The sequence below is a fragment of the Pholis gunnellus genome, assembly GCF_910591455.1.
Source record: "Pholis gunnellus genome assembly, chromosome: 6".
Taxonomy (NCBI): domain Eukaryota; kingdom Metazoa; phylum Chordata; class Actinopteri; order Perciformes; family Pholidae; genus Pholis; species Pholis gunnellus.
The window spans coordinates 12,698,444-12,724,750 of NC_136532.1; the positions used below are offsets into that span (position 1 = coordinate 12,698,444).

The 26,307-nt window shown below is 46.1% G+C and overlaps 1 protein-coding gene across 1 annotated transcript; it reads right to left on the reverse strand.

The window, feature by feature from the left end:
- setbp1 (SET binding protein 1) lies at window positions 1-26,307 on the reverse strand (the record flags this gene model as incomplete). Its single annotated transcript, XM_079160939.1, has 6 exons — window positions 1-4,849; window positions 8,187-9,252; window positions 9,361-9,568; window positions 9,679-11,607; window positions 11,948-12,360; window positions 25,879-26,307. 6 exons carry the CDS (start codon window positions 26,305-26,307, stop codon window positions 4,344-4,346), a joined length of 4,551 nt encoding a protein of 1,516 aa, XP_079017065.1. The 3' UTR covers window positions 1-4,343.

Here is a 26,307-nt window from a genome sequence, read left to right on the forward strand (position 1 = left end):
AGCTGTCAATAAAGTCATTTATTATTTCACACAATGGATAACATGAACAACTTCAACTGTAGTTCTTCTTAATAAGTGCTCAACACTGCCAGCCAATAGAAGGGTAGCAAAAGAATGAGCTTTTCTTTCTGAGGAAAGAGAAATAAAAACAAAACAAAATATGAACCTACAAGATCATGAAAGATAAACATGACCAAAAGCATGCCAGCGGACATGGATATACACATATATTGCATGTATATATGTGCTTAAGACATATATCTGTATGCCAGCAAATGCAAATACAAAATATATGTGTACATTTACACATACATACTGTGAAGGATATATGCATATACATGCGCATCTAGTATTTACTCTATATGTCAAATATTTGCAGTTTTTAATATTCATACAATGTACAAAATTGCTTCATGAATTAAAAAATTCATTACAAAAAGAAACATATCAAACAATGTACAAGTCTTGCTCCAAATTCAATTAAAATTCAACTTTCGGCTTGTCTAAAATATTTATGCATACAATCAAGTTGAGCATGCAAATAAAGGAAACCCACTCTAGAAAAAGGTTCAAATACACTATGTATACAAACTAAAATATGCCCACACTGTTAGAAGAGCTCACGTTGTGCTCTAAAGAAGTACATTTATTGGTTTTCTCAATGCTTCATCTGCACTTTCAGCTTTGAACAACACTGTAGCTTAGAACTGTAACGTATGCTGTGAGGATGACTACATGTACATTTATGAGGCTCTGTCTCACGTGACCCCTCACTCCATGTGTAGGACACTCATCACAGCATGCTACAAAGGGAATGGGGTGTGATCAAAATTTAGGCGCCAGTATATCCCATTCTAGTTGTTGTAGTGAACTGGTGAGTGTGGACTTCGGTAAATACACCCCAACCACTGATTTAAGGTCAAACGCTGCTGCGCTGCCCTTGATGCTAGGACCAAAGACATCGTAAAAGATCCTTACGTCAGTGCTTAGGGGCCTCCTGTAGCCACTGGTCCAGACCAGAATGGTTCTGGCTGCTAAGTACCAAACAACAGTGACCTTGAACCCTATTCACAGCCACATCCCCTCTGCAGTCTCTGTGAAGAGTGAAAGCTCTGGATTAGGACAATACTTGTCAGTGTTAGAAGGCACCGGAGCATTGGCTGGTAGAAGAGACAGACAGGACAGACAACACCTGGGGTCTTTAACTCTTACATCAGAAACCACTGACTGACCACAGTATGGAGTAAGCTGCCAAGCGTGTAGTGTCTACACCTCACGGACCACACATCTAGACCTCATCTTAACCACAACAGACTGCAGACCCACCGAAAGTCATCAAGCTAAGCAAGGTTAAGCATGCTAACTTCAGGACGAGTGTATTTTTGGCGATTTCCTCTGACAACTCTCCCCACACGCAACCTTCTTGCTTACTCTTCACGCTACTGCACGGCCCCAACGGCGCTGCAGGCAAAATAGCTGCATTTCAGCGGCGATTCCTATTTTTGGTCGAGTACACTACAGTGAGGCTTTTATACTCTTAAGAGTTTTTGAAGGTGTGATAAGGCAAACTATTTTAGCATTCTGTGTAATTTAACGGACTGGAACGATGACTGTCGATGTACAGCAGAATTTGTCAAATAGGAAAATCAATTGGGGAAGTAATTTCTGTATGTTTTCTTGGGTCTTGAGCAGTCTTAATACAGAGAGAGAGAGAGAGTCTACTGTGGCTTTAGGAGACAGTCCCAGCATAGCCGAGCCCAACCGGTATCCATGCAGGATGGACATACTAACACTATTTACAACAAACACTTCCAATACTGTAGTTTTACATCTGGTTAAGGCTGTACTGCATAGAGCTGCAGTCACTATAGTTTTCATGAAATGATAGTCACTTTCTGCACAACTTATTACAAATTATTACTGGTATTATTCACAACTCTTGTTATATGAATTCATTTTATTCAGTAAATAAGACCACTTATTTCTCTTTGTCGAAGGGTGGACCCAGAACAGAAATTCCTTTTCAGGTCATTGCCAGATGTGGCCTGATGCATAGCAAACAATGTAGGAGAACGGGGTTTCCATGACAACCTCCTCTGCTCCTCCTTTGCCAAGTACATAACCAGTCCTCGGGTTCAAATAACAGGTTACACACTGGGCAGAGCAAATGATCTTCAATTATAGCTGGGACATTTAGTACAATCAATATCTCTGGATAGAAACACATCTGATACAGTGGACCTTTCTGTTTCCATCACTGCTGCAAAGCAGGATGTAGGCCAGTACATGGTGTGTATTCAACACAGTGCGATCATATCATATTGATCTGTCCTGCCCTTCTAGTTCTGTTATGATGATGTGGGTCAAAGAAGTAGGAGGAAGCTGGTGACAGAGGATGCCGACTATGGAAGCTTTGAATGGACACAGGCAGTGTCAGGGTTCTGATGACTAAGACACGTCATATGCACAATCATGAATATTTTGGGTCAATTTCGGGGGCACTCTTTGCCACTTGATATTTCTCAGGTCAAATGTAACTGGTGAGAGAAAGAAACATAAGGCACAAGTTGAACTGCTGCAACTGAGAATCCCACCCAACCCAAAGAAAACGGAATCTCCTGAAACAAAACTTTAACAAAGTTGCTAAAGAAACACTGATCCATTGCTTATATTTTTGAAATACTTATTTGAGAAAATACCAACCACTACCCAAAGCCACAGATACTGTAGATAGAGTTTAACAAAGGCTTGACATATTGACACAAAAATTCAAGATGGCTACATTCTAGAGTGCACACAGGGATGCTTTACATTGGTGCCAACATGGTGGAGAGTTTGTCAAACTCTGATTTAGATTCTTTTAAATAATACATCCTCACACTGAATACTGAGACTTTGGTTTCTAAATCTAAATACTGGATTTACTTTCAAAAAAATATTTCCATGGATATGGATTGAAAATCATGTTCAATCAAATCAGGTAGAAAGACTGGGATTAGCTTTTCAAAACACTGACTGTGAGCCCTCTTCAGCTGAACTGTCCAATCACAATTCAGACTTGGGCTTCGGTTTGACGCTTTTGGCTGCGCAGCCTGCATATACAAATTGATTAAAATAATGCGTGCTCTCTGGAATGGATATCCACACCATTGAAGGCCAAAACATAAGGCTGGAACAAGCATGTAAGTGCTGCATTTGATTGATGCAAGTGTATGGTTTTTCATAGTGCAATAAACCAATTTTAAGGTTTACCAAAAACACACCTGATATTTTTCCTGTATGCAATGCCCCCTGGATATAAACACATAAATGAGTGTATGAATGAATATATGTGGTTCTTTCTGTCTGAAAACAAACTTGTCTTGAGTCGCACCCATGTCTGCTTTTGGTTATAAAACAATACACAACTTTCATTGTCTATGGTACAACAATTCTATTTGATATACTGTATGTCATGTATACATGTCTATGAGCTGGTTTCTCATTGTACAAGGCAGGCAACAGTGGACTTTGTTTCTATGTACAGTCTGGGACAGTCTCATCCACCATATTGCCTATATGTCACTGTTCAGGACAGGCCTGAGCAGGGAGGGAGAATTAAATGAGACACGGGGTAGGTCGAGGGAGCACAAGCAATGGGAAATGAAAATTAGGATTTGGGAGTGGATGAGAGGATAAAGGGAGATGAAGTTGAGCGGCAGGGACCAGGGAGAGCTAAAGAATTGGGGAGAGTGACGGGCGTGGAGTGTGCCAGCAAGTATCAGTTACTCCTCAGAGAGAGTAAGAAAACAAGGAAGGTACAGATAAGGGTGTGAGCAATACACAGGGATAAGTAAAGGGGAAAGGTGGCTTAATTACTGCTGTTTTATCCCACGTCTTTGACAAGCGTCCACAGAAAGGCAAAAATAAGCAGAGCTGCACAGTTTAATATTAACCATTCCCCCTCCCCTTTGCTGGTAAATATATGGCTAAAGCCACATTCAGATACAGTATCATAAAGTACCATACACATCACTGTATCAGATACATAAAGAATCACATAATATCCTACACTATCATAAGTACCACACACTTTTATAGCATCAGATTCAGTATCAAACAGTACCATATAGTGCCATTGCAAATGAAGGTCCAATGAATGCTTGAAAGGCTCATGTCTGGTTGGGTTTAGCAAGCAGAGGGATGGTACCGTAAGTGTTCCCTCCTCCTGTGAGCCTCTGTAGTCCTCACAAATCAGACAGGAGAAAGTCAAAGTGCACCAAGGAGTCCCAGAATGAAGGGCACTGCATCCGACTCCAACGACTGCTCTCTGTTTGGTTACAGAGTTGCTCTCTCCTGCAGGTCTACTGACAGGAAGGAGCCCATAACTCGTCCCTGCTGTGGCCCCTGCCTCTGCGTTTCCCCCCTTTGGCCAGTGGAGGCACAGATCGCGCTTGATGCACCACAGTCTCAATTGTCGCTGAGATGGAATCGTGATTTGAGAACTCCAGTGGCTCGGGGGTCAAGCTTGACCTGAGGCTCTGCCTACCTGGCAGGTCATCACACCTCTCCAGGACAGGCATCCCCTGAGTTCTCCCATCCCCTCTCCTACCGGCCAGCATGTCCAAACAACGACCATCAGCCCGATTATCCACACTCCTAATAGTCGGCTCGGATTCTTCTATGGGCTGTTTTCGGGGCCGCCCAGGCCGTCTTTTGACGACATTGTTTCCTGTTTTGGCTTGTCGCTGCAGGCGCTTGGCACGGAGGATCTTCTGCACATGCTCAAAGTTCAAAGAATGCATCCTCCTCACGTCCTTCTGGATCTGTTCCACCTCGCGCCGCTTATACCTCCGTTTACTGGGAACATCTGGGAGAGGAGAGAGTGAGTATGAGTGAGGTGAGACATCACAAGGTAAATAAATAGACTAAAGTCTGTAAAGAAAAAAGGTGTTTTTTATGCTAGCATGTCAGTAAAAATGGGCAGCCTTGGAAAGGCCAGGAAAGACATCAAGCCAATTTAGCTCATGGTGAGAATGTCTCTTTTTGCTTCAAGAGCTTCCTGCTAATTTTGACATATTCATGTAAGCCTTTCAAAGCCCAGCTGAGCCAGGAGAGCAGATCCTATCCTGTAATTGTCTACTACAGAGCAGAGAGGAGAGGGGAGAGGAGGAGATCCAATTCTGCTAGCAGGAAACCCACAGAAATGTCTCCTTCAACCATTTAATATGTCGCTACACAATAACAACCCTGCGCATCTGGAGCACAGGCTGCCAAAAAGCCAAACACATATCGACACATTTAATGCACGTCCTCACACAGACACAAATACAAACACACACACATACACGCGCATGCCCATCATGCACAAATAATGAATTCAGCAGTTCAGAATGGCTGAGCAGAAGAAACTGGAGCCATATTGTTTCCTTCACACTGGTGAACTGGGCAGTGTGCCCTTTACCCGCTGTTCTATCCTGCCTCCTTCCCCTTTTCCCCATCACTCTCATTCTTTTTTTTCCACTTTACTCTTCATAGGCAGCAACATGCTACTCTCTAATTTTCAATTAAACTGGTAACACTGCACCATTTAATTTCCTTCTCTATTTCAGAAACCGCTTCCTGGTCTTGGTCCATCGCTGTCATTCTTTTTGTTTCCCATCTCTGTCCCGTTTCGTAGCTCCCCCCTCCTCTCTGCCTGGGCACTGTTCCCGGGGCTCAGACTGAGCCACAGCCAAAATGGAGGAAAAGCACAATCAGCCACCAGTCCCTAAGCAGTGTGCATAAAACATCCCTGGTCTTTTTTTTCTTGAGCTTTTACTGCTATTTCTCTATTCCCTAACCATCTCCTCTCCTCTCTCTCTCCAGAATCCTGCTTATTCAATGTAGCAGGTTTCTGCAGTGCTCAGACACATAGTGACTGTGATAGACTAGAAAAGCCCTGAATTCTATACAACAAACATGGCCAAGCTGGGTGGCAAGGTGTTTGAATGGTGATGCATAACACATTAAGAATAGAATTGTTTCACCAAACATGACATCTTGGGTTAGAATATTTTACAACAAGCAGATACAGATTTGTGATACTGTCACACAATGTTTTGTTTTTTTTACATTTTAAAGAAACCAAATCAGAATGTTGAAGGGAAAATATAAAGTCTTAAGAGTTTATAGCTTCATGGCAAGGTGTTTACTAATTAACTAAGTGAAAGGGAAAATACAGAGAGGCCTGACCGCCCTCCATTTAAAACTCAGCGGAACATCTCACTCTATTGTTGCTCAAGAATTCAGGGCAGACAGTGAAATTAGTCTTATGCAGAAAGCACTAAGTAGCAGTAGTTTATGAGCTGTGCACACGCTCAGCTCTCTCTCTCACACACACACACACACACACACACACACACACACACACACACTACAAGTAGCAGAAATTTATGAGCTGCATACACGGAACATAAAACCAGTGACCTTCAGCAGTGCGAGGGGCCGTATAGCACTGAGGACCTGTTTCTCTGAGGAATAGGAAGTCACTAGTACACAGAGATAGATGCTTACAGACCAGGATCCAGACAGGATAAAGTCATCCTTGATGTATATCATTTAGCGAGAGTGTTGCTCTGCATGAAAGTGCATGCATGTGTTTGAATAGGTCCTGTGACACAAAGACAATCATTCTCAGTAATTCAGCAGAAGATGACCTGCTTTTATGCAAATATGCATGTGAGAGATTGCTGTCAGCTGCAGTGAGACTTGCTGATTGCTGTAGAAGCGCACACACACAAGCACAGACACACACATGCATACGAAATCAAATCATAGTTTTAGTGAAGAATGATTTACACACTCACAGTTGCACGCTAAGACAATAATATTAATTTTGCATTAGTATCAGCATGTGGATGGGCATCTATCTAACTGTGTGTGTATATGTGAATATCAGAGTGGGTCTATGTGTGCATGTATACATGTATGCACGCACGCCTGTGTTTTAATTGGGCTAAAGCTGTGAAGTGAGGCAGTAAGTCATGCTAGAGGAGGGCCAGTTAGAATGGGGAAAAGAGAGGGTAATGGGGGAACGAGGGGGAGGGGAGCCAAGGGAAAAAGCAGAAAGAGAAAGGGAAGAAGGAAAGAGAGATAGAAGGGGGAGGGGGAGGAAGAGGAACAAGGGGAAGTCTGAGTGTGGGGATTGTGGGAGAGAGGCAAAGGAGGAAAGCAGGAGCAAGAACTGCAGAAGCAGCAATAGGGGGAGAAGGGAAGGACATGGAAGGTAGAAGAGGAATAACAACACACGGGATGGGGGGGGGGGGGGGGGGTAGTGTGTATATGAGTCATCCGTCCTGGATCCCCTGGGGTGGGGGGTGTATTCTAACTGAGCCCCTGGCTTCTCCTCCCCACCACTGGACTAGGCCCCAGTCATTAAACCCCTGGCTGCCAGCCAGCTCTTTTAACACAGGCAAGGGCCTTTTACGGCGTGTCTGTAGAAAATAAATCACACTGTGTGAATAATATATCTCTGGCAAAGGCATTGGCAGGAGAGTCGGGAGGGAGGGGGGGAGGGAGGGGAGATTGGTGAATTATAGTCGTCTCCATCCATGCATTACGTTCTCTCTATCCCCAGCCAGATGTGCTCAAAGACAGCAGAATACAGAATGTACCAAAAATACACATTAGTCTGGAAGTGAGAATTTGGGTCTGCCCTGCCTCTTTGTCTGCTTTAAGTCCTGATAATGCTGAGCATAGCGTATTTATAAATAGGAATCACCTTGACGAGGATGCTGCCATCTACATTTCAAATAGGGAAAACCCTGTTAACTCTGACTAAATATGTGATTAAGTCTCAACGCCAGCAAACAACCAGCCCTTTATCACTAGAGAACAGAATAATATGGTGGGCAGCAATTACTTTTGCAAACATGCTCCTGATTTGGCCATATTAAAAGTTCTGCAACGTTGGCAGGTTAACATTATATCTACCTGGCTTGTAACGGCAAGATGCAAACAGTAAAGCGCGAGTGCAGCATCTTGTGCTTAACAGCATGCTCATCCAGTGTTCCCTCACCGCAGGGAGCACTGGACTCAAACCTCCAACACGTCATCAAAGTAAGTACGTTTTGCTTCATAATCATGGCAAAGGGGCAGTGCACTCCTTTGTAAATACACAGTGTAGTTAAAAATGAACAGGTACACCTAATGTAAGTGGTTCTTACCACTGTGGGAGGGACCAGAGCAGTTGTTCATCCGTCCTGGCTCCTGCCTGGCAGTTTGGAATGACATTAAGCCCTGATCTCCAAACACAGCGAGCCTCGTCTTCCGGCTCCGCCCTCCACACTCGTCCTCCCGTGACCCCAAAAAAAGGTCAGAAGCTGACTCTGACCGCTGGGTTTGGCTACTGTAGCTGCTCATGAAGCTGTTTATTGGCTGTCGAGTCTGACGGGAGTGGAACTGGCTGTCAGCGAGAGAGTGTGTGGACAGCTGCTCCGACTCAAACATCCCTAAGCTGGATCCCAGGCTTGAGCCTCTACCACTGCCCCTCTGCTTCTCCAGATGCTTTGAAGGGCCCTGACTGACCAAGTCCCTCCTGTCACTCAGCATGCTAAGGCGTGCACTGGTCTTGGCTCCGCTGAAGAGCCCACCCAACTCCTGCCGATCTCGCAGTGAAAGAAGGGGTTCGTCCTTGTGCTTATGTTTGTGCTTGTGCTTCCTCTTATGGAGGCGAACCCCAGCAATACCACCTGCACCGCCACTGCCCAGGGATCCCAGGCCCTCTCCTCTTACAGAGGGCCCCTGGAGTGGGCCACTGGCGCTGCGAAGCTTGGCCCCTGGTTGGAGTTGTGAGTGTCCACTGGAGTGGAAAGCCTTAGGAGGGGGGACAGCGGGCCTCATGAAGGGAGAAGGGGGTGCAGGTCCTAGCGAGTGGTGGGGCACATAAAATGGGGGAGCAGGGGGAAAGTAGCCCAGACTCAGAGGAGGTGCGTAAGGCATCGCATACGGTGCTGCATAGTAATTTCCCCCTGCCAGCGGATAACCATATCCTTGAACGAAAGGCAGCTTCGATGTGATTTGCTCGCTGGCTTTGGCTGGGCGGCCGCGTCTCCTCTTAGCCTTCAGATCGGCGCTCCTGCGGAGGTACGAGCTGGAGTCACAGGAGTAGGAGTCGTAGGTAACAGGATAGTAATGATGGAAGTTGAGGCGGAAAATGGAGGGATACGGCTGCTGGGGGAAGCAGGTGTATCGTCTGTGAGACACTCGTAGCTGCTGGAGCTTTACCACAACCTACAGGGAGGTTGAAAAAAGGAAATATTTAGAAAAATACATCATAAACAGGCACATTACAGTGCTTGGTCAAAGATTACACACAGAATGTATGATTGTGTTTCTTACCTCCTCCAGTTCAGAGAGGAAGTGAAGATGATCCCGACTCTGTAGGCACTTCCTCTTCCGTCGATGATGTTTTTGCTTCTTTTCCTGTTGTGACAGGAAGTTGTCACCAGCAGTTACTTGCCGTTCACAGCGTGCTCTGCTCCCTCTGTTCGATGCTTCCAGGGCTGCTGCCTCCGCAGCCTCAAACCCACACAGATCAAATGAGTACCTGTATGAACACAACATGAAATATTAAATCACAATAAAACCAGCACATTTATGGCCTGAAATACAAATCAACAAAAGAATATAAATGAAGGTTCAAGATTGTAAAAGTACCTGCGTCGAGAGGCGGAGCCCTTCTCAGTTTGATCTGAGGTGCTGTTGTTGTCTGTCCCAATCCCACTGTCACTTGGAATAGTCTCCTCACTGTGGGACTCGCTGATGGGGGACAGGGTCACCTCCTTCACTGATGCCCCCTCTGACAGGTGGGAAGGTGAATTAGCCAGGAGGCGTGGAGGAGACAGTTTCCATCCGCCAGAGAGGAAGCTCCTGCCTGGTGGTTTGGAGGGCAGGGCTGAGATGGGCTGTAAACTGGGCATAGTGGCATCAGAGTGGCCGGTTCTTAAAGATGGCACACTGGAGCTGGGAGACAAGGTGGCCGAAGGCACTACAAGGCTCTCATAGAGACTGGATGTGGAGACAGACAGGGGGGGCTTGTCCCTAGTGGTTTTGGGAGGATTGGAGCCTTGGGTTTCTGCTCTGGGTTTCCGCCCTCTCTTCTTACCAATGTAGATGGTTCCTCTCTTGCTGACATTTATCTGTTTTCCCAGCCGAGCCTCAATAGTGGACGCCATGACACTCATAGCTGAGGTAACAGGGGCAGAAGATGATTTCAGAGCCAGAGTGCCGTTCTGACTGGAGCCTGAAAGGATCTCATTCAGGATGCTTTGCATTTTCCCAAGCTTCATCTTATTCACTGGTCTGGAAGGGCCCCTACCACGCTTTAGTTTCAGACTACTAGAATTGACGCTGGTGGTCGTGGAGGCCATTTGCACTAATGTGTTTAGTGTGTGTGTCTTCCTCCTACGGTTTAGCCCTGCAAAGGTTTCCTGTGCCAGTGGGCTTGGAGGTGAGGTGGAGGTGCCCTCATGGATGGTCTCCACCGTTAGGAGTGGCTGTTTCTTGGGTCGTCCTCGTTTCCTCTTAACAGGTGCGTGGACGGTCAGGCTGTCAGTGTTGGTGTAGAGGGGGCTAGAGGGGGTGATGGGGAAGGCTGAAGGTGGGTCAGCTAAGGTCGAGGGGCTTCCCCGGTTGTCTCTCTGGGGTGATGTGAGGCTGGCATGGCTTTTAGCTTTCAGGTAGGACCATCTGTCCTTGGCCTTGGTTGTTCTGGAACTGGCTGTGGAGCTGGTGCTGTGGCTGGGGCTAGGACTCAAGGCCACCCTGGGTTTGGGGCTGAGACTGGCGCTAATGTTAGCTCTCGGGCTCGGACTGATGCTGCCCCTGGGGCTGGGGTTTGGGCTAGGGAGTCTAGGGTTCGTGTTAAGATTGGCTTTGTTGATGTGATTATAAGCCATCTCTCTGTGTTTAAGGGTGTCTGTGCTGATCTTAGGACGACCCACAGGGTTCTTTTTCACTCTATTTGCACTCAAAGCTGACTCTGGGCCAGACCCGCTTATAACTATCTCTCCTCTTTCTGCCCTGTCTACCCTCTCTCCCTTTTCTCTTTTATCGCCTTTATCTGTTCTCTCCGCCTTTTCTATCCGCTCTCTACTGACATCGGCGAGACTTGTGAGTCGAGAGTCGATTTTGTGAGTCTCCATCTTATGTGCTACTTTGGGTTCTGGGGCCCCAGGCTGGTGCTTCTCTGTAGTGTCAGAGTCCTGTCGTTGCTGTAATCGCTCCTCTGCAGAAAATGACTCGTCAAAAGAAGGCCTCCTCCGCCTCTTTCTTCCTTTCCCTTCCTCTGTCAGCATGGGCATCCCTCTGTCTTCTTCATCTCCTCTCCTCCCAACGATCGCTCGCTCTCTTTCCTCTTTTTTCCTCTCCTCTCTGTCTTCATGGACCCGCTCAGCTGTCTCCTCTTGCCTGTACTTCTGCCTCTCCTCTGAATTAGTTGGGCTCTCCGATCCTTTCTCTGGCTGTCTTCCCCAAGGTGTATCAGCACTGTGGGGATTACAGAGCGTCCTCTGGGAGTCCTTCCTGCCGTACTTCCTCTTGATGTTTCCAAAGAGCTGCTCACTGACCTCTTGCAACCCCCTCCCCCTGGAGAGATATATACAGAGAGAAAATGGTGAGAAGTGGAATGGAGGGAATACATGTTTTCTAATTCACAAACTCTATGTACCGGATTTGTTGTGTGTGACCATACATGGACAGTACTACTTGTATTGTGTTATACAATAAGATGTCCTGCAATTCAATGAAATGAAGTTTTCACTTCCCCCTTTAAATTTTCATTATAATAGCAAATGAGACAAATAAAAAAAGAATCACAAAATATGACAATACAGCATTGTATCGACTCTCTCCCATCCCCAGTGCAGTGTACAGTATTTATGTTTGGATCACGATAACATCCACCTCACAAGAAAACGATTCATACCTGCTGAGAGAGGTCAGGTTGAGAATACTGGCATCTGTAACCACTGGCAACTGCAGGTCTGGAGTCAGGGACCTCTGAGGTGAGGGGCTTCGTGTAGCTGTTCGTGAGAAAGGTTGGGTTGGATCAAGCGAAGAGCTCCTATTGGCTCTTGCCAGTTCTCTGGCTGGCTCAGAATCTGCAGGATTGGCCGGGGATGCAGAAGGTGCTGAAGACGTGATCCAGTCTGGATTGATTTGGTGCTGTTGATGTGCGTGAGCGTGTAGGAATTGTTGTGTGAGGGTGTGATGTGTTTGCTGTGTGTGTGCAGGAGGGAGGGAGCCGCGAAGCTGGTGTTTGGGCAGAGTGTGATCTCCCAGTAGTTGCAGCAGGCCTCCCTCTCTCTGCTCAGGCATTCTGAACTGGCGCTCGTATGTCTGGGGGACGACAGAAAAGAGAAACAAAGACTGGTTACTACATACAAACTGCAATCACAAGACAGCTTTTTATAGCTGCAGGGATAGACAAATGATATCACAATGATGGGATCATAAAACTATTAATACTCTATTATTTCATGTCTTCATAACATCAGCCTATCCCCACATAGATAACACACACAGTATGTCGCACAGAATCCAGTTTCTTTCTGTCAGCACCTACCAAATCAGTGATTTGTTGTGGTCAGATATGACACTCACGGCACGACTGAAGCTTTTAATACATCTTGTGTGCATGAGCAAACAGTGTGCAACTAAACAAAAGGCTTGTTTACAGAGCAATTAAATTCCTGTGTCAAGGATGTAGCATGCTTTGAGAGCTGGGGGGGGGGGTGGAATTGCGGGTGTTTGACTGCACACGGCACACGGTGACTGCCCTAGACCCATAATGATATAACATCATAACATAACTCTCCTGTACTGTTCACAACTGTAACTTACAATCATCATCATGTTGACCAACTCCTAAACTGCTTATACAATTTATGTCCTGAAACTATTGAACAATTTATATACATTTTTCCAGTGATGGGCCACAAATCTGAAGTCAACCTTCCATGTAGAACTGAAGATATAAAAGCTTAATATACTGTATTAGACAATATAACCCAGCTTAATGTATCACTGCTGCATAATAAGCGCACTGCTGGAAGATGAGAAATAGAGCAGCGGATGGCCTTTGTGGTTTAGCCTGTTATTAACAGACTCAGTATGACGCAACAAGACACTGTTCTGCTGCGCTGCAGGGAGATGTAACCTAACCACAGGCCTACCTCTCAGCATATACACACAGGCGTGCATGCGCACACACACAGACACTCACACATGCATACAGTAGATGTACACGTTTCAAAGGCTTTATGAAATCCTGGCCTCACACATAGTTGCACAAAATGCTAATGTGACACAGTCAGGCATCCAATTTTAGTCTCGATGGATCGGCACCGTGCCAGATGATTAGCTCTCTCTCTTTGCAGATTTACACACACTTATACACACACACAGTAATGGAACATAAAATGTACGCAGTTCACATCACAGAGCACATATTTGCAAGAACAAGCAATTAATCTCTTCTATCTTTGATCCTGCCAATGTCCTGTTCTGCCTTCATTTCATTAACCACTTTCGAGTCCTTTCTCTATCACTATCCATTCCTCTCTCTCTCTCTTTCTGCTGCCCCATCAGTATTAAGGCAGTTAGACTCATGTTGTATTTCCACACTGGCTGCAGAAGCTGTTTGTCGGCCAATTGCAAGCTGCACAAACTCACGAGCGCAAAATAACACACGTGAATGCCCAGCACATGGATGAAAACACACACTGCACACAGACAAGCAAACACTGAGCAGCGTAAATTATTAACCATGGCAGAAAATACATGTGCTCTCATTTATGTCCTGAACACTGACTGCTGTGGTATCCTTTCAGTTCTGAGATGTATGTTTGAGTGTATGTTTGAGTGAATGTGTGTGTGTGTGTGTGTGCACAGTGACACTGGAGAAGAGACGCTGTGAGTCCACCGAAAGATAAGATGACCGACATCTGATACACACATGCTTTCTCATTTAACCTGTCCTAGAATACCTGCTGTTTCAGGTTCAAGGAGGCTACAGAAAAAGAGACGGACAGGGAGATTGAGGTGGTTAGAGTGAGACAGACATACACACACACACACACACACACACACACACACACACACACACACACACATGTAAAAAAACTACCACAAAACCAACAGAGAGAGATAATAAAAAGAGGAGGCATGGACACCTTTCCTACTGGAGATAGAAGTGCACAAACAGAAATAGGGAGCCCCCCCCCCCCGCTGGTTGTGGTTGGGTTATTGGCACCAGTTCAGCGTTTTGTTCTTAGTTTCCTCCCCTCAACAACCCTCTCCTCCCTTCATCCCCTCTCTGCTCCTCTCCACCTCTCACACTCCAAGAGGCATTTCAAGGAAAAAGGAAAAATAAACTATTTTATTCATACAAGCTGATATAAATAGTGGTCATATGGAGGTACTCCCGTGTTTGTTGTAGTAATCACAGTGTGAAAAAAACTCCTCATTGTCGTCGTCTTCCCTAGACAGGGTCAACCTCAGTCACTGATACATCTTGACAGGTTGTCATATGATAATTACTCAATATTGTGATATGTGCTGTGCACTTTTCTCTATTGCATGTTTTGAAATGCCCTTTTATCACTGTATTGAAGTTGTTGTCCTTATCATTTTTTTTAAAACTCACAAGTCTCCACACAGCTTCACCAATGCCACAGAAAACACCTTGTGCTTGACGAATTGATTCAGATATTTCTCTGTTGTGCACACAGCACATTACTCTGCTCCTGTCATGTCATGTGCTGAGTAAATAGTCGACTGTGCTACTGGTGGCCTGCAGCAGGGGGCAGCGGTCAGGAGAATCAGCACTAGCCATGGACTCTGACCCTGGAGCGGCCCACAAGCACAATAGCCGTGAGGCTTCAACCTTTTCCACACTGTCTTTCCTCTACAAGTCCCCTCTGATCAAATGTAGATAAGGAGAAAGGCCAGCAGAAAACAGACCCAAGGCATGTTTAGTCCTGAACCCATTTGATGCACTCTCCCTCCCTCGAAGCTCTCAGGGCTGTATTCAGGGGTTAAGGGTCGTCTTCTAGGATGTCTTCCTCTGGGTCAGCACTGTAACAACATGGACCGGTGCCAGTCACACAAAGGCTCTCCAACACCCGAATGCAGGCAGATATGGAGCTGCACATTCCTTTCCACTGGTGATGTAACTGTCAGATAAGGTCAGGGATAATATGTGACTAAGTGCTGCAGTCACCCAACTGAAAGGCACTTTGCAAATGAGTCAGCATATATTTACTGACAAATTCATGTGTGCGCGTGTCTGAATGTAACATTTGTACTTAGCAGGCTGATGTAAAAGGAGATCTGGATGTAAAAAGTTGAACTCCAATTTGATGTGAGGGGAGGTATGTGACGGCCTCTCCTGTCCTTTCCTCTCCTGCAGCCTCTCGTTTTCCACTGTTGAATAAACTGAAACTCTGAGTGGAACTTCTCCCTCACACACACACACACACACACACACACACACACACACACACACACACACACACACACACACACACGCACACACATACACACACACGCACACGCACACGCACATAAACACACAGAGCACCCTGGCTGCACCATTATACTGGGAAAGAACACCCTAAACAGGCACACCCAAATCTCACAACCCAGCACACATATACACCAACAAACATATACACAAACTCCATGCACGCACACACAGACACACACAAACACCCTGCCCTTCAAATAGTTTTTCGCAGCCTTTTATTTGGCTGCCCGCCCGGTGGTTAGAGTGTTTCATTTTTCCCTGTGTATGGAACTGGGCAGCTGTCCAGAGAGACACACAAAGAGAAAGAGAGAGAGAGAGAGAGAGAGCGAGAGAGAGAGACAGAGGGAGAGAGACAGAGAGGGAGAAATGGGAAGGGGGGGGTTACTGAAAGAATGAGAGCGGCAGAGAGGGAGGGAAGAAGAGGACCAGCAAAAAAACAAGAAGAGAGGTGCCTAGACCCGTTAACAACTAGTTCCCTCCGAAACATTATGATTGATATGATCCTCTCTCTCTCTCTCTCTCTCTGCTTGTCACCAACACTCACACACACACACACACACACACACACACACACACTCCCCTTGGCTTTGACACCATGCTGTCTCCCTCTGCCCCCGTGGCCTTGTGCACTGCCCCCCCCCCCCCCCTTATCACATCCCTCCTTTTCTTCTTCTTTTCTCTTTTCTGGAGCTGACCATTCTCCCCTGTGGGAACTACCCCCTACCCCCCTTCTCTCCAGCTCCATTCAGAGCGCTGCTTCGCTGTGATCTGTGTTTGTGACAGCTCTGGACACACACACACACACACACACACACACACACACACACACACACACACACACACACACACACACACACACAGACACACACAGACATACACACACAGACATACACACAGACACACACAGCTCCTCTGCAAACAAACACCATGAATACTAACACGGCTTTGTGTCCACAGCACTTAAAACTGGGTAGAAGGCGAGGGAGGGGGGGGGGGGGGGGGGGGGGGGGGGGGGTGTACGGGGGGGTGCAGAGAAAAGGAGGGAAAAGCGATGGAGGAGAAAAGAGGCACTGTGTTGATCTTGTGGCCACTCTCACAGACCTCCCCCTCCCTCCCTGCCACCCCCCTCATCCATGTTTCTCGTTCTCTCGTTCTTCCCACCAGTACTCCCGGGAATAAAGACTTCCATTCATGCGCCCGAGGAGACCCACAGCAGGGGAGAGAAAAGGGGGAGGAGAAGGGGGAGAAAAGATGAGGGGGTGTCAAGGTGGGACAGTTTGTGGATCACTGGGATCAGGCCCACTGCCTAAAATTGTGTGAATGTGTGTGTCTGTATGTCTATTTCACTCAGCGTGCGCCGTTTCAGCCAATGCTTCACTATCTCAGATCTGGTGGCATCTGTGCCAGACAAAGCATCTTCTGGGAAAGTTGGGTGGGAAAGTTTGGAAATTGGGCTCCGTTCAAAACTTCCACTCTTGGACTAATGCTGCAATTCTACAACTATGTGTTCAGCCTACAGATACAGTTAAAGAAAACTTTTTCTGCAGCACTTTCTTTTCTACATGCTGTTATGTTCCCTCCCTGCTGGTTATGATCAAGTATTCGATCTACAGCACATTTGTCCTTTAAATTACTGTAAGGCAGACGCCACATTTGATGCACAGCAGTAGGTCCCAAGCAAAATGTTCCCTCCTACGTCCACAGCGGTAATCCTACAGCGGCGTGTTCCTAAAGATAGCAGCGAAACACCCAAGAGTCTCCTTGTCACACTCTCTTCAGACACGCTCAGACGTAGATGACTCAATCTGAACAAAAGCCTGTGATTGGCTGAACCGAAGCATGTTATTACGGTGCAATTGGAGGTTTTCACCGGCTCAGTAATGACAGAAACATTTACATGCTACACAAAGTATACATCTAATCCCCGCTATTAGCATTAATGGTGTGCGTGCGGGCATATGTGTGTCCTGCTTGTGAATAGCGCTAAGAACCACATTAAAAGGTTTTTTTTCATAGCGATTATTACGATTATGTACCAATTGTTCCTTTCATGGATGTGGCCGAACCTCCAGTGACAGCATGCTCAACACAAAGAAAATATACACAAGCAACGAGACACATACACACACATACTATCGCTCTCCATATCAGAACAAGTGTAATACAAGTTGGAGGGTTTCATGAATAGACGGAATGCTGTTTAAGTAAATTACACATACATACATGTGCACAGCAGACAGTACAAAACCAAAGGAACGTGTTGTTCACAGTGCTCTGGGCACCATATGAACCAATCGTACCACTTCTGCACAACAGGAAACAATTAACAGCCAATGAGCTGCTCTAAATCCTAAGGGATGGCTTCCTGTGTGGAATGATGGGTAATTCAAGACAGAAGCTGTGCTGAGATTAAACACTTCCTCTCTGGCAAACCGTGGTCTACAGCGAAGCCTCACTCACTGACTAGTTAATCAAAAATAATGCACTCTAACGCATCGTTGTCTAGTTACTGAGGTGATTCGCATTCATTAATTACCAAATCACCTGTACGTTTCTGTACATATTTGGGATTTAAAAACTCAAGAACTGGTTTCTCCATTCACATATGATGCTCTATTACACTAAAAGATTTTTATGTGAAAAAATACTTTTTCTATTTTACAATTTGATACAGGAAACACACAATGACATTGATTAATAAATCGCCAGAAAGTGAATTAGCTTTTGTTTTTGTCTTTTATAGTTCTTTTAAAACAAACAACAGTGTGACAACAATACCGATACTCGTTTCAGTCATTTATCCAGCAAAAATGCCAAAAATGCTATTATGAGCTTTGCAAATGTGAGGATTTATAATTTTTCTCTTGAACATCTTTGGACTGTTGGCTGGAAAGAAAAGCAATTTGAAGATGCTACCTTGGGCTTTAGGAAATTGCCATAATTATTAATTAAGAATGACTGTTTTGAAAAATGACTCTTGATTCTGCACTTCAAGTTTAAAGCTTGCGAAGTAACACTTTCATTGCTTTGTCTGTGAATATCTAAAGTCCTCAGATGATCCCCAGCTTGCAAGAGAGAGAGTTAGAGAGCCACTTTATGACATCCTCAGTGACGGGGAGAATGAGCAAAAGTGAGACACAATAGTCTTAACCAATCAGACTGCCTGCATCCCCTCAGGCCCCCTCGTACCAACAATAACGCCTTTGTATTAGGCTGCACTCCACTCTCGCGTTCACATACACACACAGAGACCAAAGCATAGCATCCTACACTTTCTCAGACAGTCACAACGAGAGGTGGGAGAAGAAGTGCACCACATCCAGAGCTGCATCAGTGCCTACAAAACTATGTTAGATTTAGAGTGTGTGTATTCTTGCTAATAACCTGGCTGTGTGTGTGTGTGTGTGTGTGTGAGTGTGTGTGTGAGTGTGTGTGTGTTTCCTTCCAGCCCTGGGCACATGACTGCAGCTGCCCCCTCGCTCCCTTGTCTAAACCGGCACCCCTCCTTGTTGTAGGTGAGAGGTCACACGGAGTGGCATTCCTCTCGGTCTGAGAGCGAGCGAGTGAGCGAGCACTACGCCGAGCAGTGGGGGCAGAGAGAGAGAGAAAGAGAGAGAGAGGGGCAGAGAGAGAGCGAGAGAGAGAGAGAGAGAGAGAGAGAGAGAGACCGAGCAGGGTGAAAACGCAACAGAGCAGGGCAGGTAAAAGATGAGGAGCACAGGGCATTCGGGAGTGTGTATGTGTGTGTGTGTGCGCATGAGCATATGTGTGCGTGTGTGTTGAAATGGACCACTAAACAGAAGACCCTTGTGGCTCTTCCCTGCTTCATAAACACAGCTGTTTGTTTAGTCTGAGTCGCCCCCCAAGGGACCGACACACTGACAGAAGGACAGACAGACACATTTATATCATTTATTCATGTCGCATCCATACTTAAGAGACAACGAGCATAAATAAACAGCACAACTACAGACTGATTATTTTACAAAGCCTGCTACAAAAACATGAAAAACTGGGCCGAATGTCTTAAAAGCCCCGACTGAGCAGCTTTTCAATGATCTGTATGATTAAACGTTCTTAATATAAAATGTTTTATACCAGGTAGTGGGGATTTTGCTTTGGGACCATGCTGCATGGTGATTCTGCACTTTAAATAAAATAGATTAATTGATTGAATACAGTATGTTTTCAAACCAACTCATCAAAAATGTTAACATGGTTTAAAAATATTGTTGTAAACATCTGTTATGCCATTTAAGTCGATAAAATGACGGTGACAGACTGGAAAAAAGAAAAAGGATTTTTGTAAAAGGAGTATTGGACATCACCTCTCCACTGTCATCTCTCTTGCTTTCACACACACACACACACACACACACACACACACACACACACACACACACACACACACACACACCCCCCTTCTGACAGGCGCGACCCAGACAGCTGATGGGGCCATCAGATTTCACTGACAAACACACTTACGCTTCAAGTGAGACACAGTGAAAGTCAATACTCTGCGCCTGCTTCTCCTTTCCTTTGACTCCAATCATTCCCTTTTCTGCCCTCCCTGCACCGAACATCGCCCTCTATCCCTGCTGGACCTCCTCTCAAAACCACAGAATACGCTTCTCCTCGTACACACACTCATACACGCAGGCACACACGCTGACTAACCACAGGGGCAGAGGCATGATGGAGCCACACTAACAAAGCGGCCACCAGGAACACATGATGCTGTGACTCAACATAATCCGTGACCACAGAGGACATCAAACATGGCCGCCCTCCAACAAATCCCACAGTTACGTGAGTCACAGTCAACCGCTGTCCAAAAACCAAATTCCGGCCTGGATAAGTTTTTTATAGAGTCTACACTTACAATGACGTTGCCATATCAAACCCATGACTACTTGGATTTAGGCTTTCCATATTGTTGTTTTCTTTAGAGCTAGAGGGGGACGATGTTCTCTTGACGACACAAAGTTAGTTTTGTATAATTCTAAGAATGACTACATATTCATGTAAAAAACACTATCAGCTGTAAAACATCCTGTACATCTTATTACGTTTCTTAAGAGCTAATTATTCGTTGCCAATGTAAAATACTATAATGTTCATTGGAAGCTGCTCCCTGACTGAGCCGATGGCATTTCTTTAAGTGCAAGTAGCTTCAGATCTTCAATAAATTGTAACTTGAGCTGGACTGGCTATTATATCCTGCCTTCATCTGCCCAAAGAGGAACAGCAACCCACTGGGCCTGGGCACAATAGTAAATGAAAAGGGCTTGACCTTTGGGACAGATTGAGAAGATCGTATGTGTGTGTCTGATTGAGAAATTAGCTACAGTTCCAACCAAATGGTCAGCACAAACACACACTCATAGAGACCAAATCCAGCCCTGAGGGGAAGAAAGCAAAGGCCAGACTCCAGTTGTCTCAACCCTGACCCACTCGCACAAACAAACAATACAGCACACACACACATGAAGACACACACACAGACACACATAAGCTTACACAACTGTGTGGAGTCCAGCTATCACCTCAACTTCTGAATGTCCGGCAGGGTCAAAGTTCATCTCTTCTTCTGCCAGCCTCCAGCGTTTCTTTGTGTGACTGTGTGTGTCTGGGTGTGTGCATGTACGTGTGCTCACTAGGAGTGACCTTGCAGAGTCGTTCATTGTGGATACACTGCAGCAGCAGCAGCAGCACTACTGCAGAGATGATTAGGGAGCAATCTTGCATAGTGTGTGTATATTTGTGTGTGGGTTTGGTGGGAGAAAGACGGATGAACAGATTGTGTTTTGTCTCGACTTTCTTCAGGTTTGAGAGATACTGAAGAGCAGATCAGAGGTTAGATGCGAGGAGATATGTGTGTGTGTGTGTGTGTGTGTGTGTGTGTGTGTGTGTGTGTGTGTGTGTGTGTGTGTGTGCAGGTGTCGGTGTGTGTTTCAAGTGTGCACAGGGTGTGTATGGGGGTCAGACACAGATGGACAGCTGGTGTTTCAGTGGTGCTAAATCACTCACCCCTCCCCAACGTGCAAGCACACACACACACACACACACACACACTCACACAGAAATATACACACGTCCCATCCCCCATCGACTACAGGGAAACGCCCCTTAAAGCATTCCCAGCTCATACTCTCAAAGACTGCACACTGAGGACCCACACCAAAATAAAAGCCTTTTTTTCAACGCAATGAGAGAAACCAAAATAACTCCAATATGACAGTTTGGTCAGGCTATATTAGAGGTGATCATTTCATGTTCCTACACTTTCATAAATCAGTCAAGGATTGCTCTCTGTGGGTAAGCACAATGCTTCACATACACACAAGCAGGCACACTCTCACACACACACACACACACACACACTCCTATTTTATGAGCTCATCAAGTCCCCCAGGTCACCAACCGCCATCTCAGCCAGGGATAAAAATGCTCACATCAAAAGTCTAACCATTTCACACACGCATGTGCCCGCGTATAGCATGCGCACACACTTGGCGTGGCAACTGTGGCAGCATTAATTTCCTTATGAATGCACTTGACTAACACATAATAATCCCAAACACGGCTGGGAGACCACCAAGCAGCAGACACACACACACACACACACACACACACACACACACACACACACACACACACACAGCCAGGGGGACCACCAAGCAGAGGGGCTGTCAAGAAAAGATAAGTGTGTGTCTAGCGTCAGGGTTTTGCGTAGACCCACCACTACACACATGTACACACACACACACACACACACACACACACACACACACACACACACACACACACACACACACACACACACACACACACATACACACACACCACAACAACAACGCACAGCCTGGCCTGTACTCCTGGAAAAGCTCTGGCTTATCTCTCCCCACAGATAGTGAAATGGATTAAGAGCCACATTTGGCACGTCCAGAGAACTGGACAGATAACCAGGAAAACACTCTGTCTAACTGCAATCACTGCTCAACATGATTTGTGTGTGTCTTTCCCGCTACGTGTGTGTGTGTGTGTGAGAGAGAGGATGCATTTTTAGCTTGCCCATGCTCCCCCATGTGTAGGCATTGGATCAATAGCCGTGTCTATGTGTGAGCGTGTGGGCATGTGTGTCTGGAGGAGTGATGCAGTGGTTGACCCAGGACCCAATCCGTTAGAACACACACATTCATCTTCCAAACACACACAGCGTGCCCAGACAAAGAGCTGTGTGTGAGGGGACGTTCAGCATGTGTGTGATGTCAGCTGGAGACAGAGAAGGGGAGCCCATCATATCCCTTTTATGTGTGTGTTTGTGTGTGTGTGTGTGTGTGTGTGTGTGTGTGTGTGTGTGTGTGTGTGTACTGGTCTGTCCCCTGACACAAGGCGTCTGCTCATTGACCTCCCTGGTTATAGATGCCTGCTATGAAGATGATAGGTGGGTGAGATTACCTTTAGGACTGGGAAATTACATCCTTTTTTTCTTGTGTCCAAAATCATTCCCTTGTTCACTGCCACATTCATAACGGACACTCAGCAGTTTACTTTAAAGTGAGATCTTCACTCTATGTCATCACTGGTATGACGTTGTTATTTCATCTATAAAATGCAACACATTCCATTGTTTGAATTTGGAGGGCACTAAATGCTACACATGCTGGACATTCACATAAAAATGGCGAGGGGTAAATGAAGTGCACTATATAGTAAATAGGGAGTGATTTCATACACAGCCAGTGTTTGAATCCATACAATTTCTTACACTATGCAAGCACCAATTTTGCCTCGTCTCTGCTGAATTAGTCAGTTGTGATCAATTTGCATAACCCCCATTTGCATCTATTTTTACTATTGTTGCTGCTGGAACATGCCAGTTATGCTACATAAGTAGCAGAAAGTTTGACGTTATTATCAGTCATAGATTGTAGAAGTTGCAAATTCTTCAAAAGAAAAATTGCCAAAAGAGCGCCGTGTCTTTCTTTGCACCATTCTGCATGTTTGCCTACTCTGTCTGTCTGTCTCTCCCCTTCTCTGTCTATTAGAGTCAAATCTCTGTCTTAATGGACATCTATTGTATCCTACCTCTCCCCCTTCTCTATTCACCACACTACCACACGCACGTACACACTCCCTCTGAGGGGGCCCCTTAACCAGGCTCTCCATATGCCTGACCCCCCCCCCACCCCCCACCCCTTCTCCTCCTCCTCTTTCCACAACCCCCTTCTCCTCTTCCCATCTCCTGCTCAAACTCTGGCTTATGCTCTGTTGCTGCTGCTGGCCCATGCTGCCATCTGCTACGAGACAACAGAGGGTGAGAGACGGAGGAAGAGGAAGAAAAGAGTGGTGAAAAAGAGTGAGTGAAAAGAGGAAGACATGAGGGAAGAAAAGACTGAGGGGAAAAGCGGAGAAAGAGGGACAGATAAAAGAGAAAGAGAGAAAGAGGGAGAGAGTAGATGTGAACACAATACAGCAGAGAGCAGAGAGGCTGTCCATCTGCTCCCCCTCTCGCCTCCCCTCCCCTTCTGACACACAGCCTCACACACACCACAAAGAGAGTATTTAACCTCAACGCACACACACATACACACATATGAGAGGGAGACAGAGAGACAGAAAGCAGCCCAGCCTCTCTCTTTAACCCGTTCCTCTCCAGTGAGCCTGCCTGTATTACACCCTTGGGGTGGCAGGTGATGGGTGGATGGAGGGAAAAGGATGTAGGGGGGGGGGGATGGGGGTGCCTGATTGAGGGACAGAGTGTAGGGAATGAGGGGTTGAAACTGATCTGGATCAACACCAACACATCCTCCACTCCCCCCCCCCCCCCCCCCCCCCCCACCCCCAAACCTCAAATCTCAATAGAGACCAGCTTGCTACCCCTGTCACTATGACAACCTCTGTCAATCATACTGTAGCAGTGAGTTTCCAAATGGGGACCGATGGCGGATTAGGAATGGCTGCCCAAATATAAGAGTGCAGGGTTCAGCTCACTCATGGATTAAACATTTTTAATGGTAAACACGCCTCTTCATACTTTATTTACGGAGAGATGACAGCAGGACGGACATACTCATAATCCGCTATGTGGTGAGACATCCTGCAGACTACTAGCAAACACTGTGGGTGACATCAAAATCTGCCTAGATGACAAAGCAACACCCCCATGCTTTCCTTCCAATTAGGTTGCAACTACGCATTTGAATCACCGCTCAGTCTTTAAGCACAAGGTGTCAGATTTGGTTGGTGATTTCAACCAATGTTCCAGTTATTTAAAAGACCAAACATTCATTCATGTAGAGCAGCGGTTTCCAACCATTTTCGGCTTATGAAGAAATCAATTTCCAACCTCTTGTCACCAGCTGCAAAGGCTTACTGTTGCTTTTTTATTTCTTTTTTACCAATTCAACCAAAACAGGTTTTCCTTGCTTTATGTGAACGTTGTTTAGAGTCGTGGAGAACAAAAATGATCCCGTAATTTTAGAAAGAAATACAATATTTCTGACGATGTAATTTCCTTTTAAATTTGAGTTAAAACCACAAGACTGAAGCACAACAGAACAAAACGCGTCTCAGCATCACGCTGACCTGATCCTGCTGGGCCTGTCGAGCTCAGTGCCTTTGAGATGGCTGTCAGGTTTGGACACACACACCACTGTGTAGGTCAACACACACTACAAACACTAGATTCCCCAAGGACCTTTACGTACACAGTGTTACACACACGAAACATCAGTGTAGTGTGTAAAAGGTGTGATGGAGGAGGGGGATGAAGGGGCGTGACCCACAAAAGCTGATTTCATGAGAGGAGAGGAGAGGAGAGGAGAGGAGAGGAGAGGAGAGGAGAGGAGACAGGAAAGGTCTCTGTGTATATGACCACAAATGGAGAGAGTAGACACCAGCTGTCACTTGTTTATGTCAGCCCTATTCTCAGCTCTTATGAGTGTACGTGTGTGTATGTTGTGTGCTTGTGTGTGTGTGTGTGTGTGTGTGTGTGTGTGTGTGTGTGTCACTGTGTGATCTCAGGTAGCCACGACTGGTTTCAATTACGCAGCAAACTTTGACCTTGTGTAACCAAGCAGGGAAATGAGCTACTGAGAGAGAGAGAGAGAGAGAGAGAGAGAGAGAGAGAGAGAGAGAGAGAGAGACAGAGAGAGGTGGAGGGTATGAGAGAGGGAGTGGTCAATTCAAAGATGTTGAGATAGAAAAGAGTTTTTCACTCAGTGAAAACTCAACCTTATGAAAAACATACTGTATAGTCCTATATACTACACACCTACTAAAATCAGACCTGAGGGGCAGTGCTTCCAGGGATGGTGACTTACCCTTTTTCTGGGGGGTCCTCGTTCTTCGTCCTTCTGGCCCCGCCCTGCTCCGCCTCCTGTTCGTCCATGCCGCCCCCCTTTGCCCTCTCCAGCTGGAGGTCTGATGGTCATCCTGATTTCAGGTGGGCAAATGTAGTTCTCAAGGTTCTTGGGGGGCTTTTTGGTGCGCTTGGTGGTCTGAATCTTCAGCTTTAGACTTCCTTCCTGGAAACTTGCTTCCTTGATGGAGAACTCCTGTTCTTCCAGAAGCCCCTCCCCCTGTTCCTCTGGCCCCTCCCCTTCGCTTATGGCACCGTTAATCACATCATTGCTGCGCGCCAAACCGATGGCCCTTGCTCCTTCCTGTGCCTCTTCATTCGGCCCCACCCTGCCTCCCTGTAACTCCGCCTCTTTGGGTCGGGCCGAGCCAACCAGGTCCCTTGGCTCCAT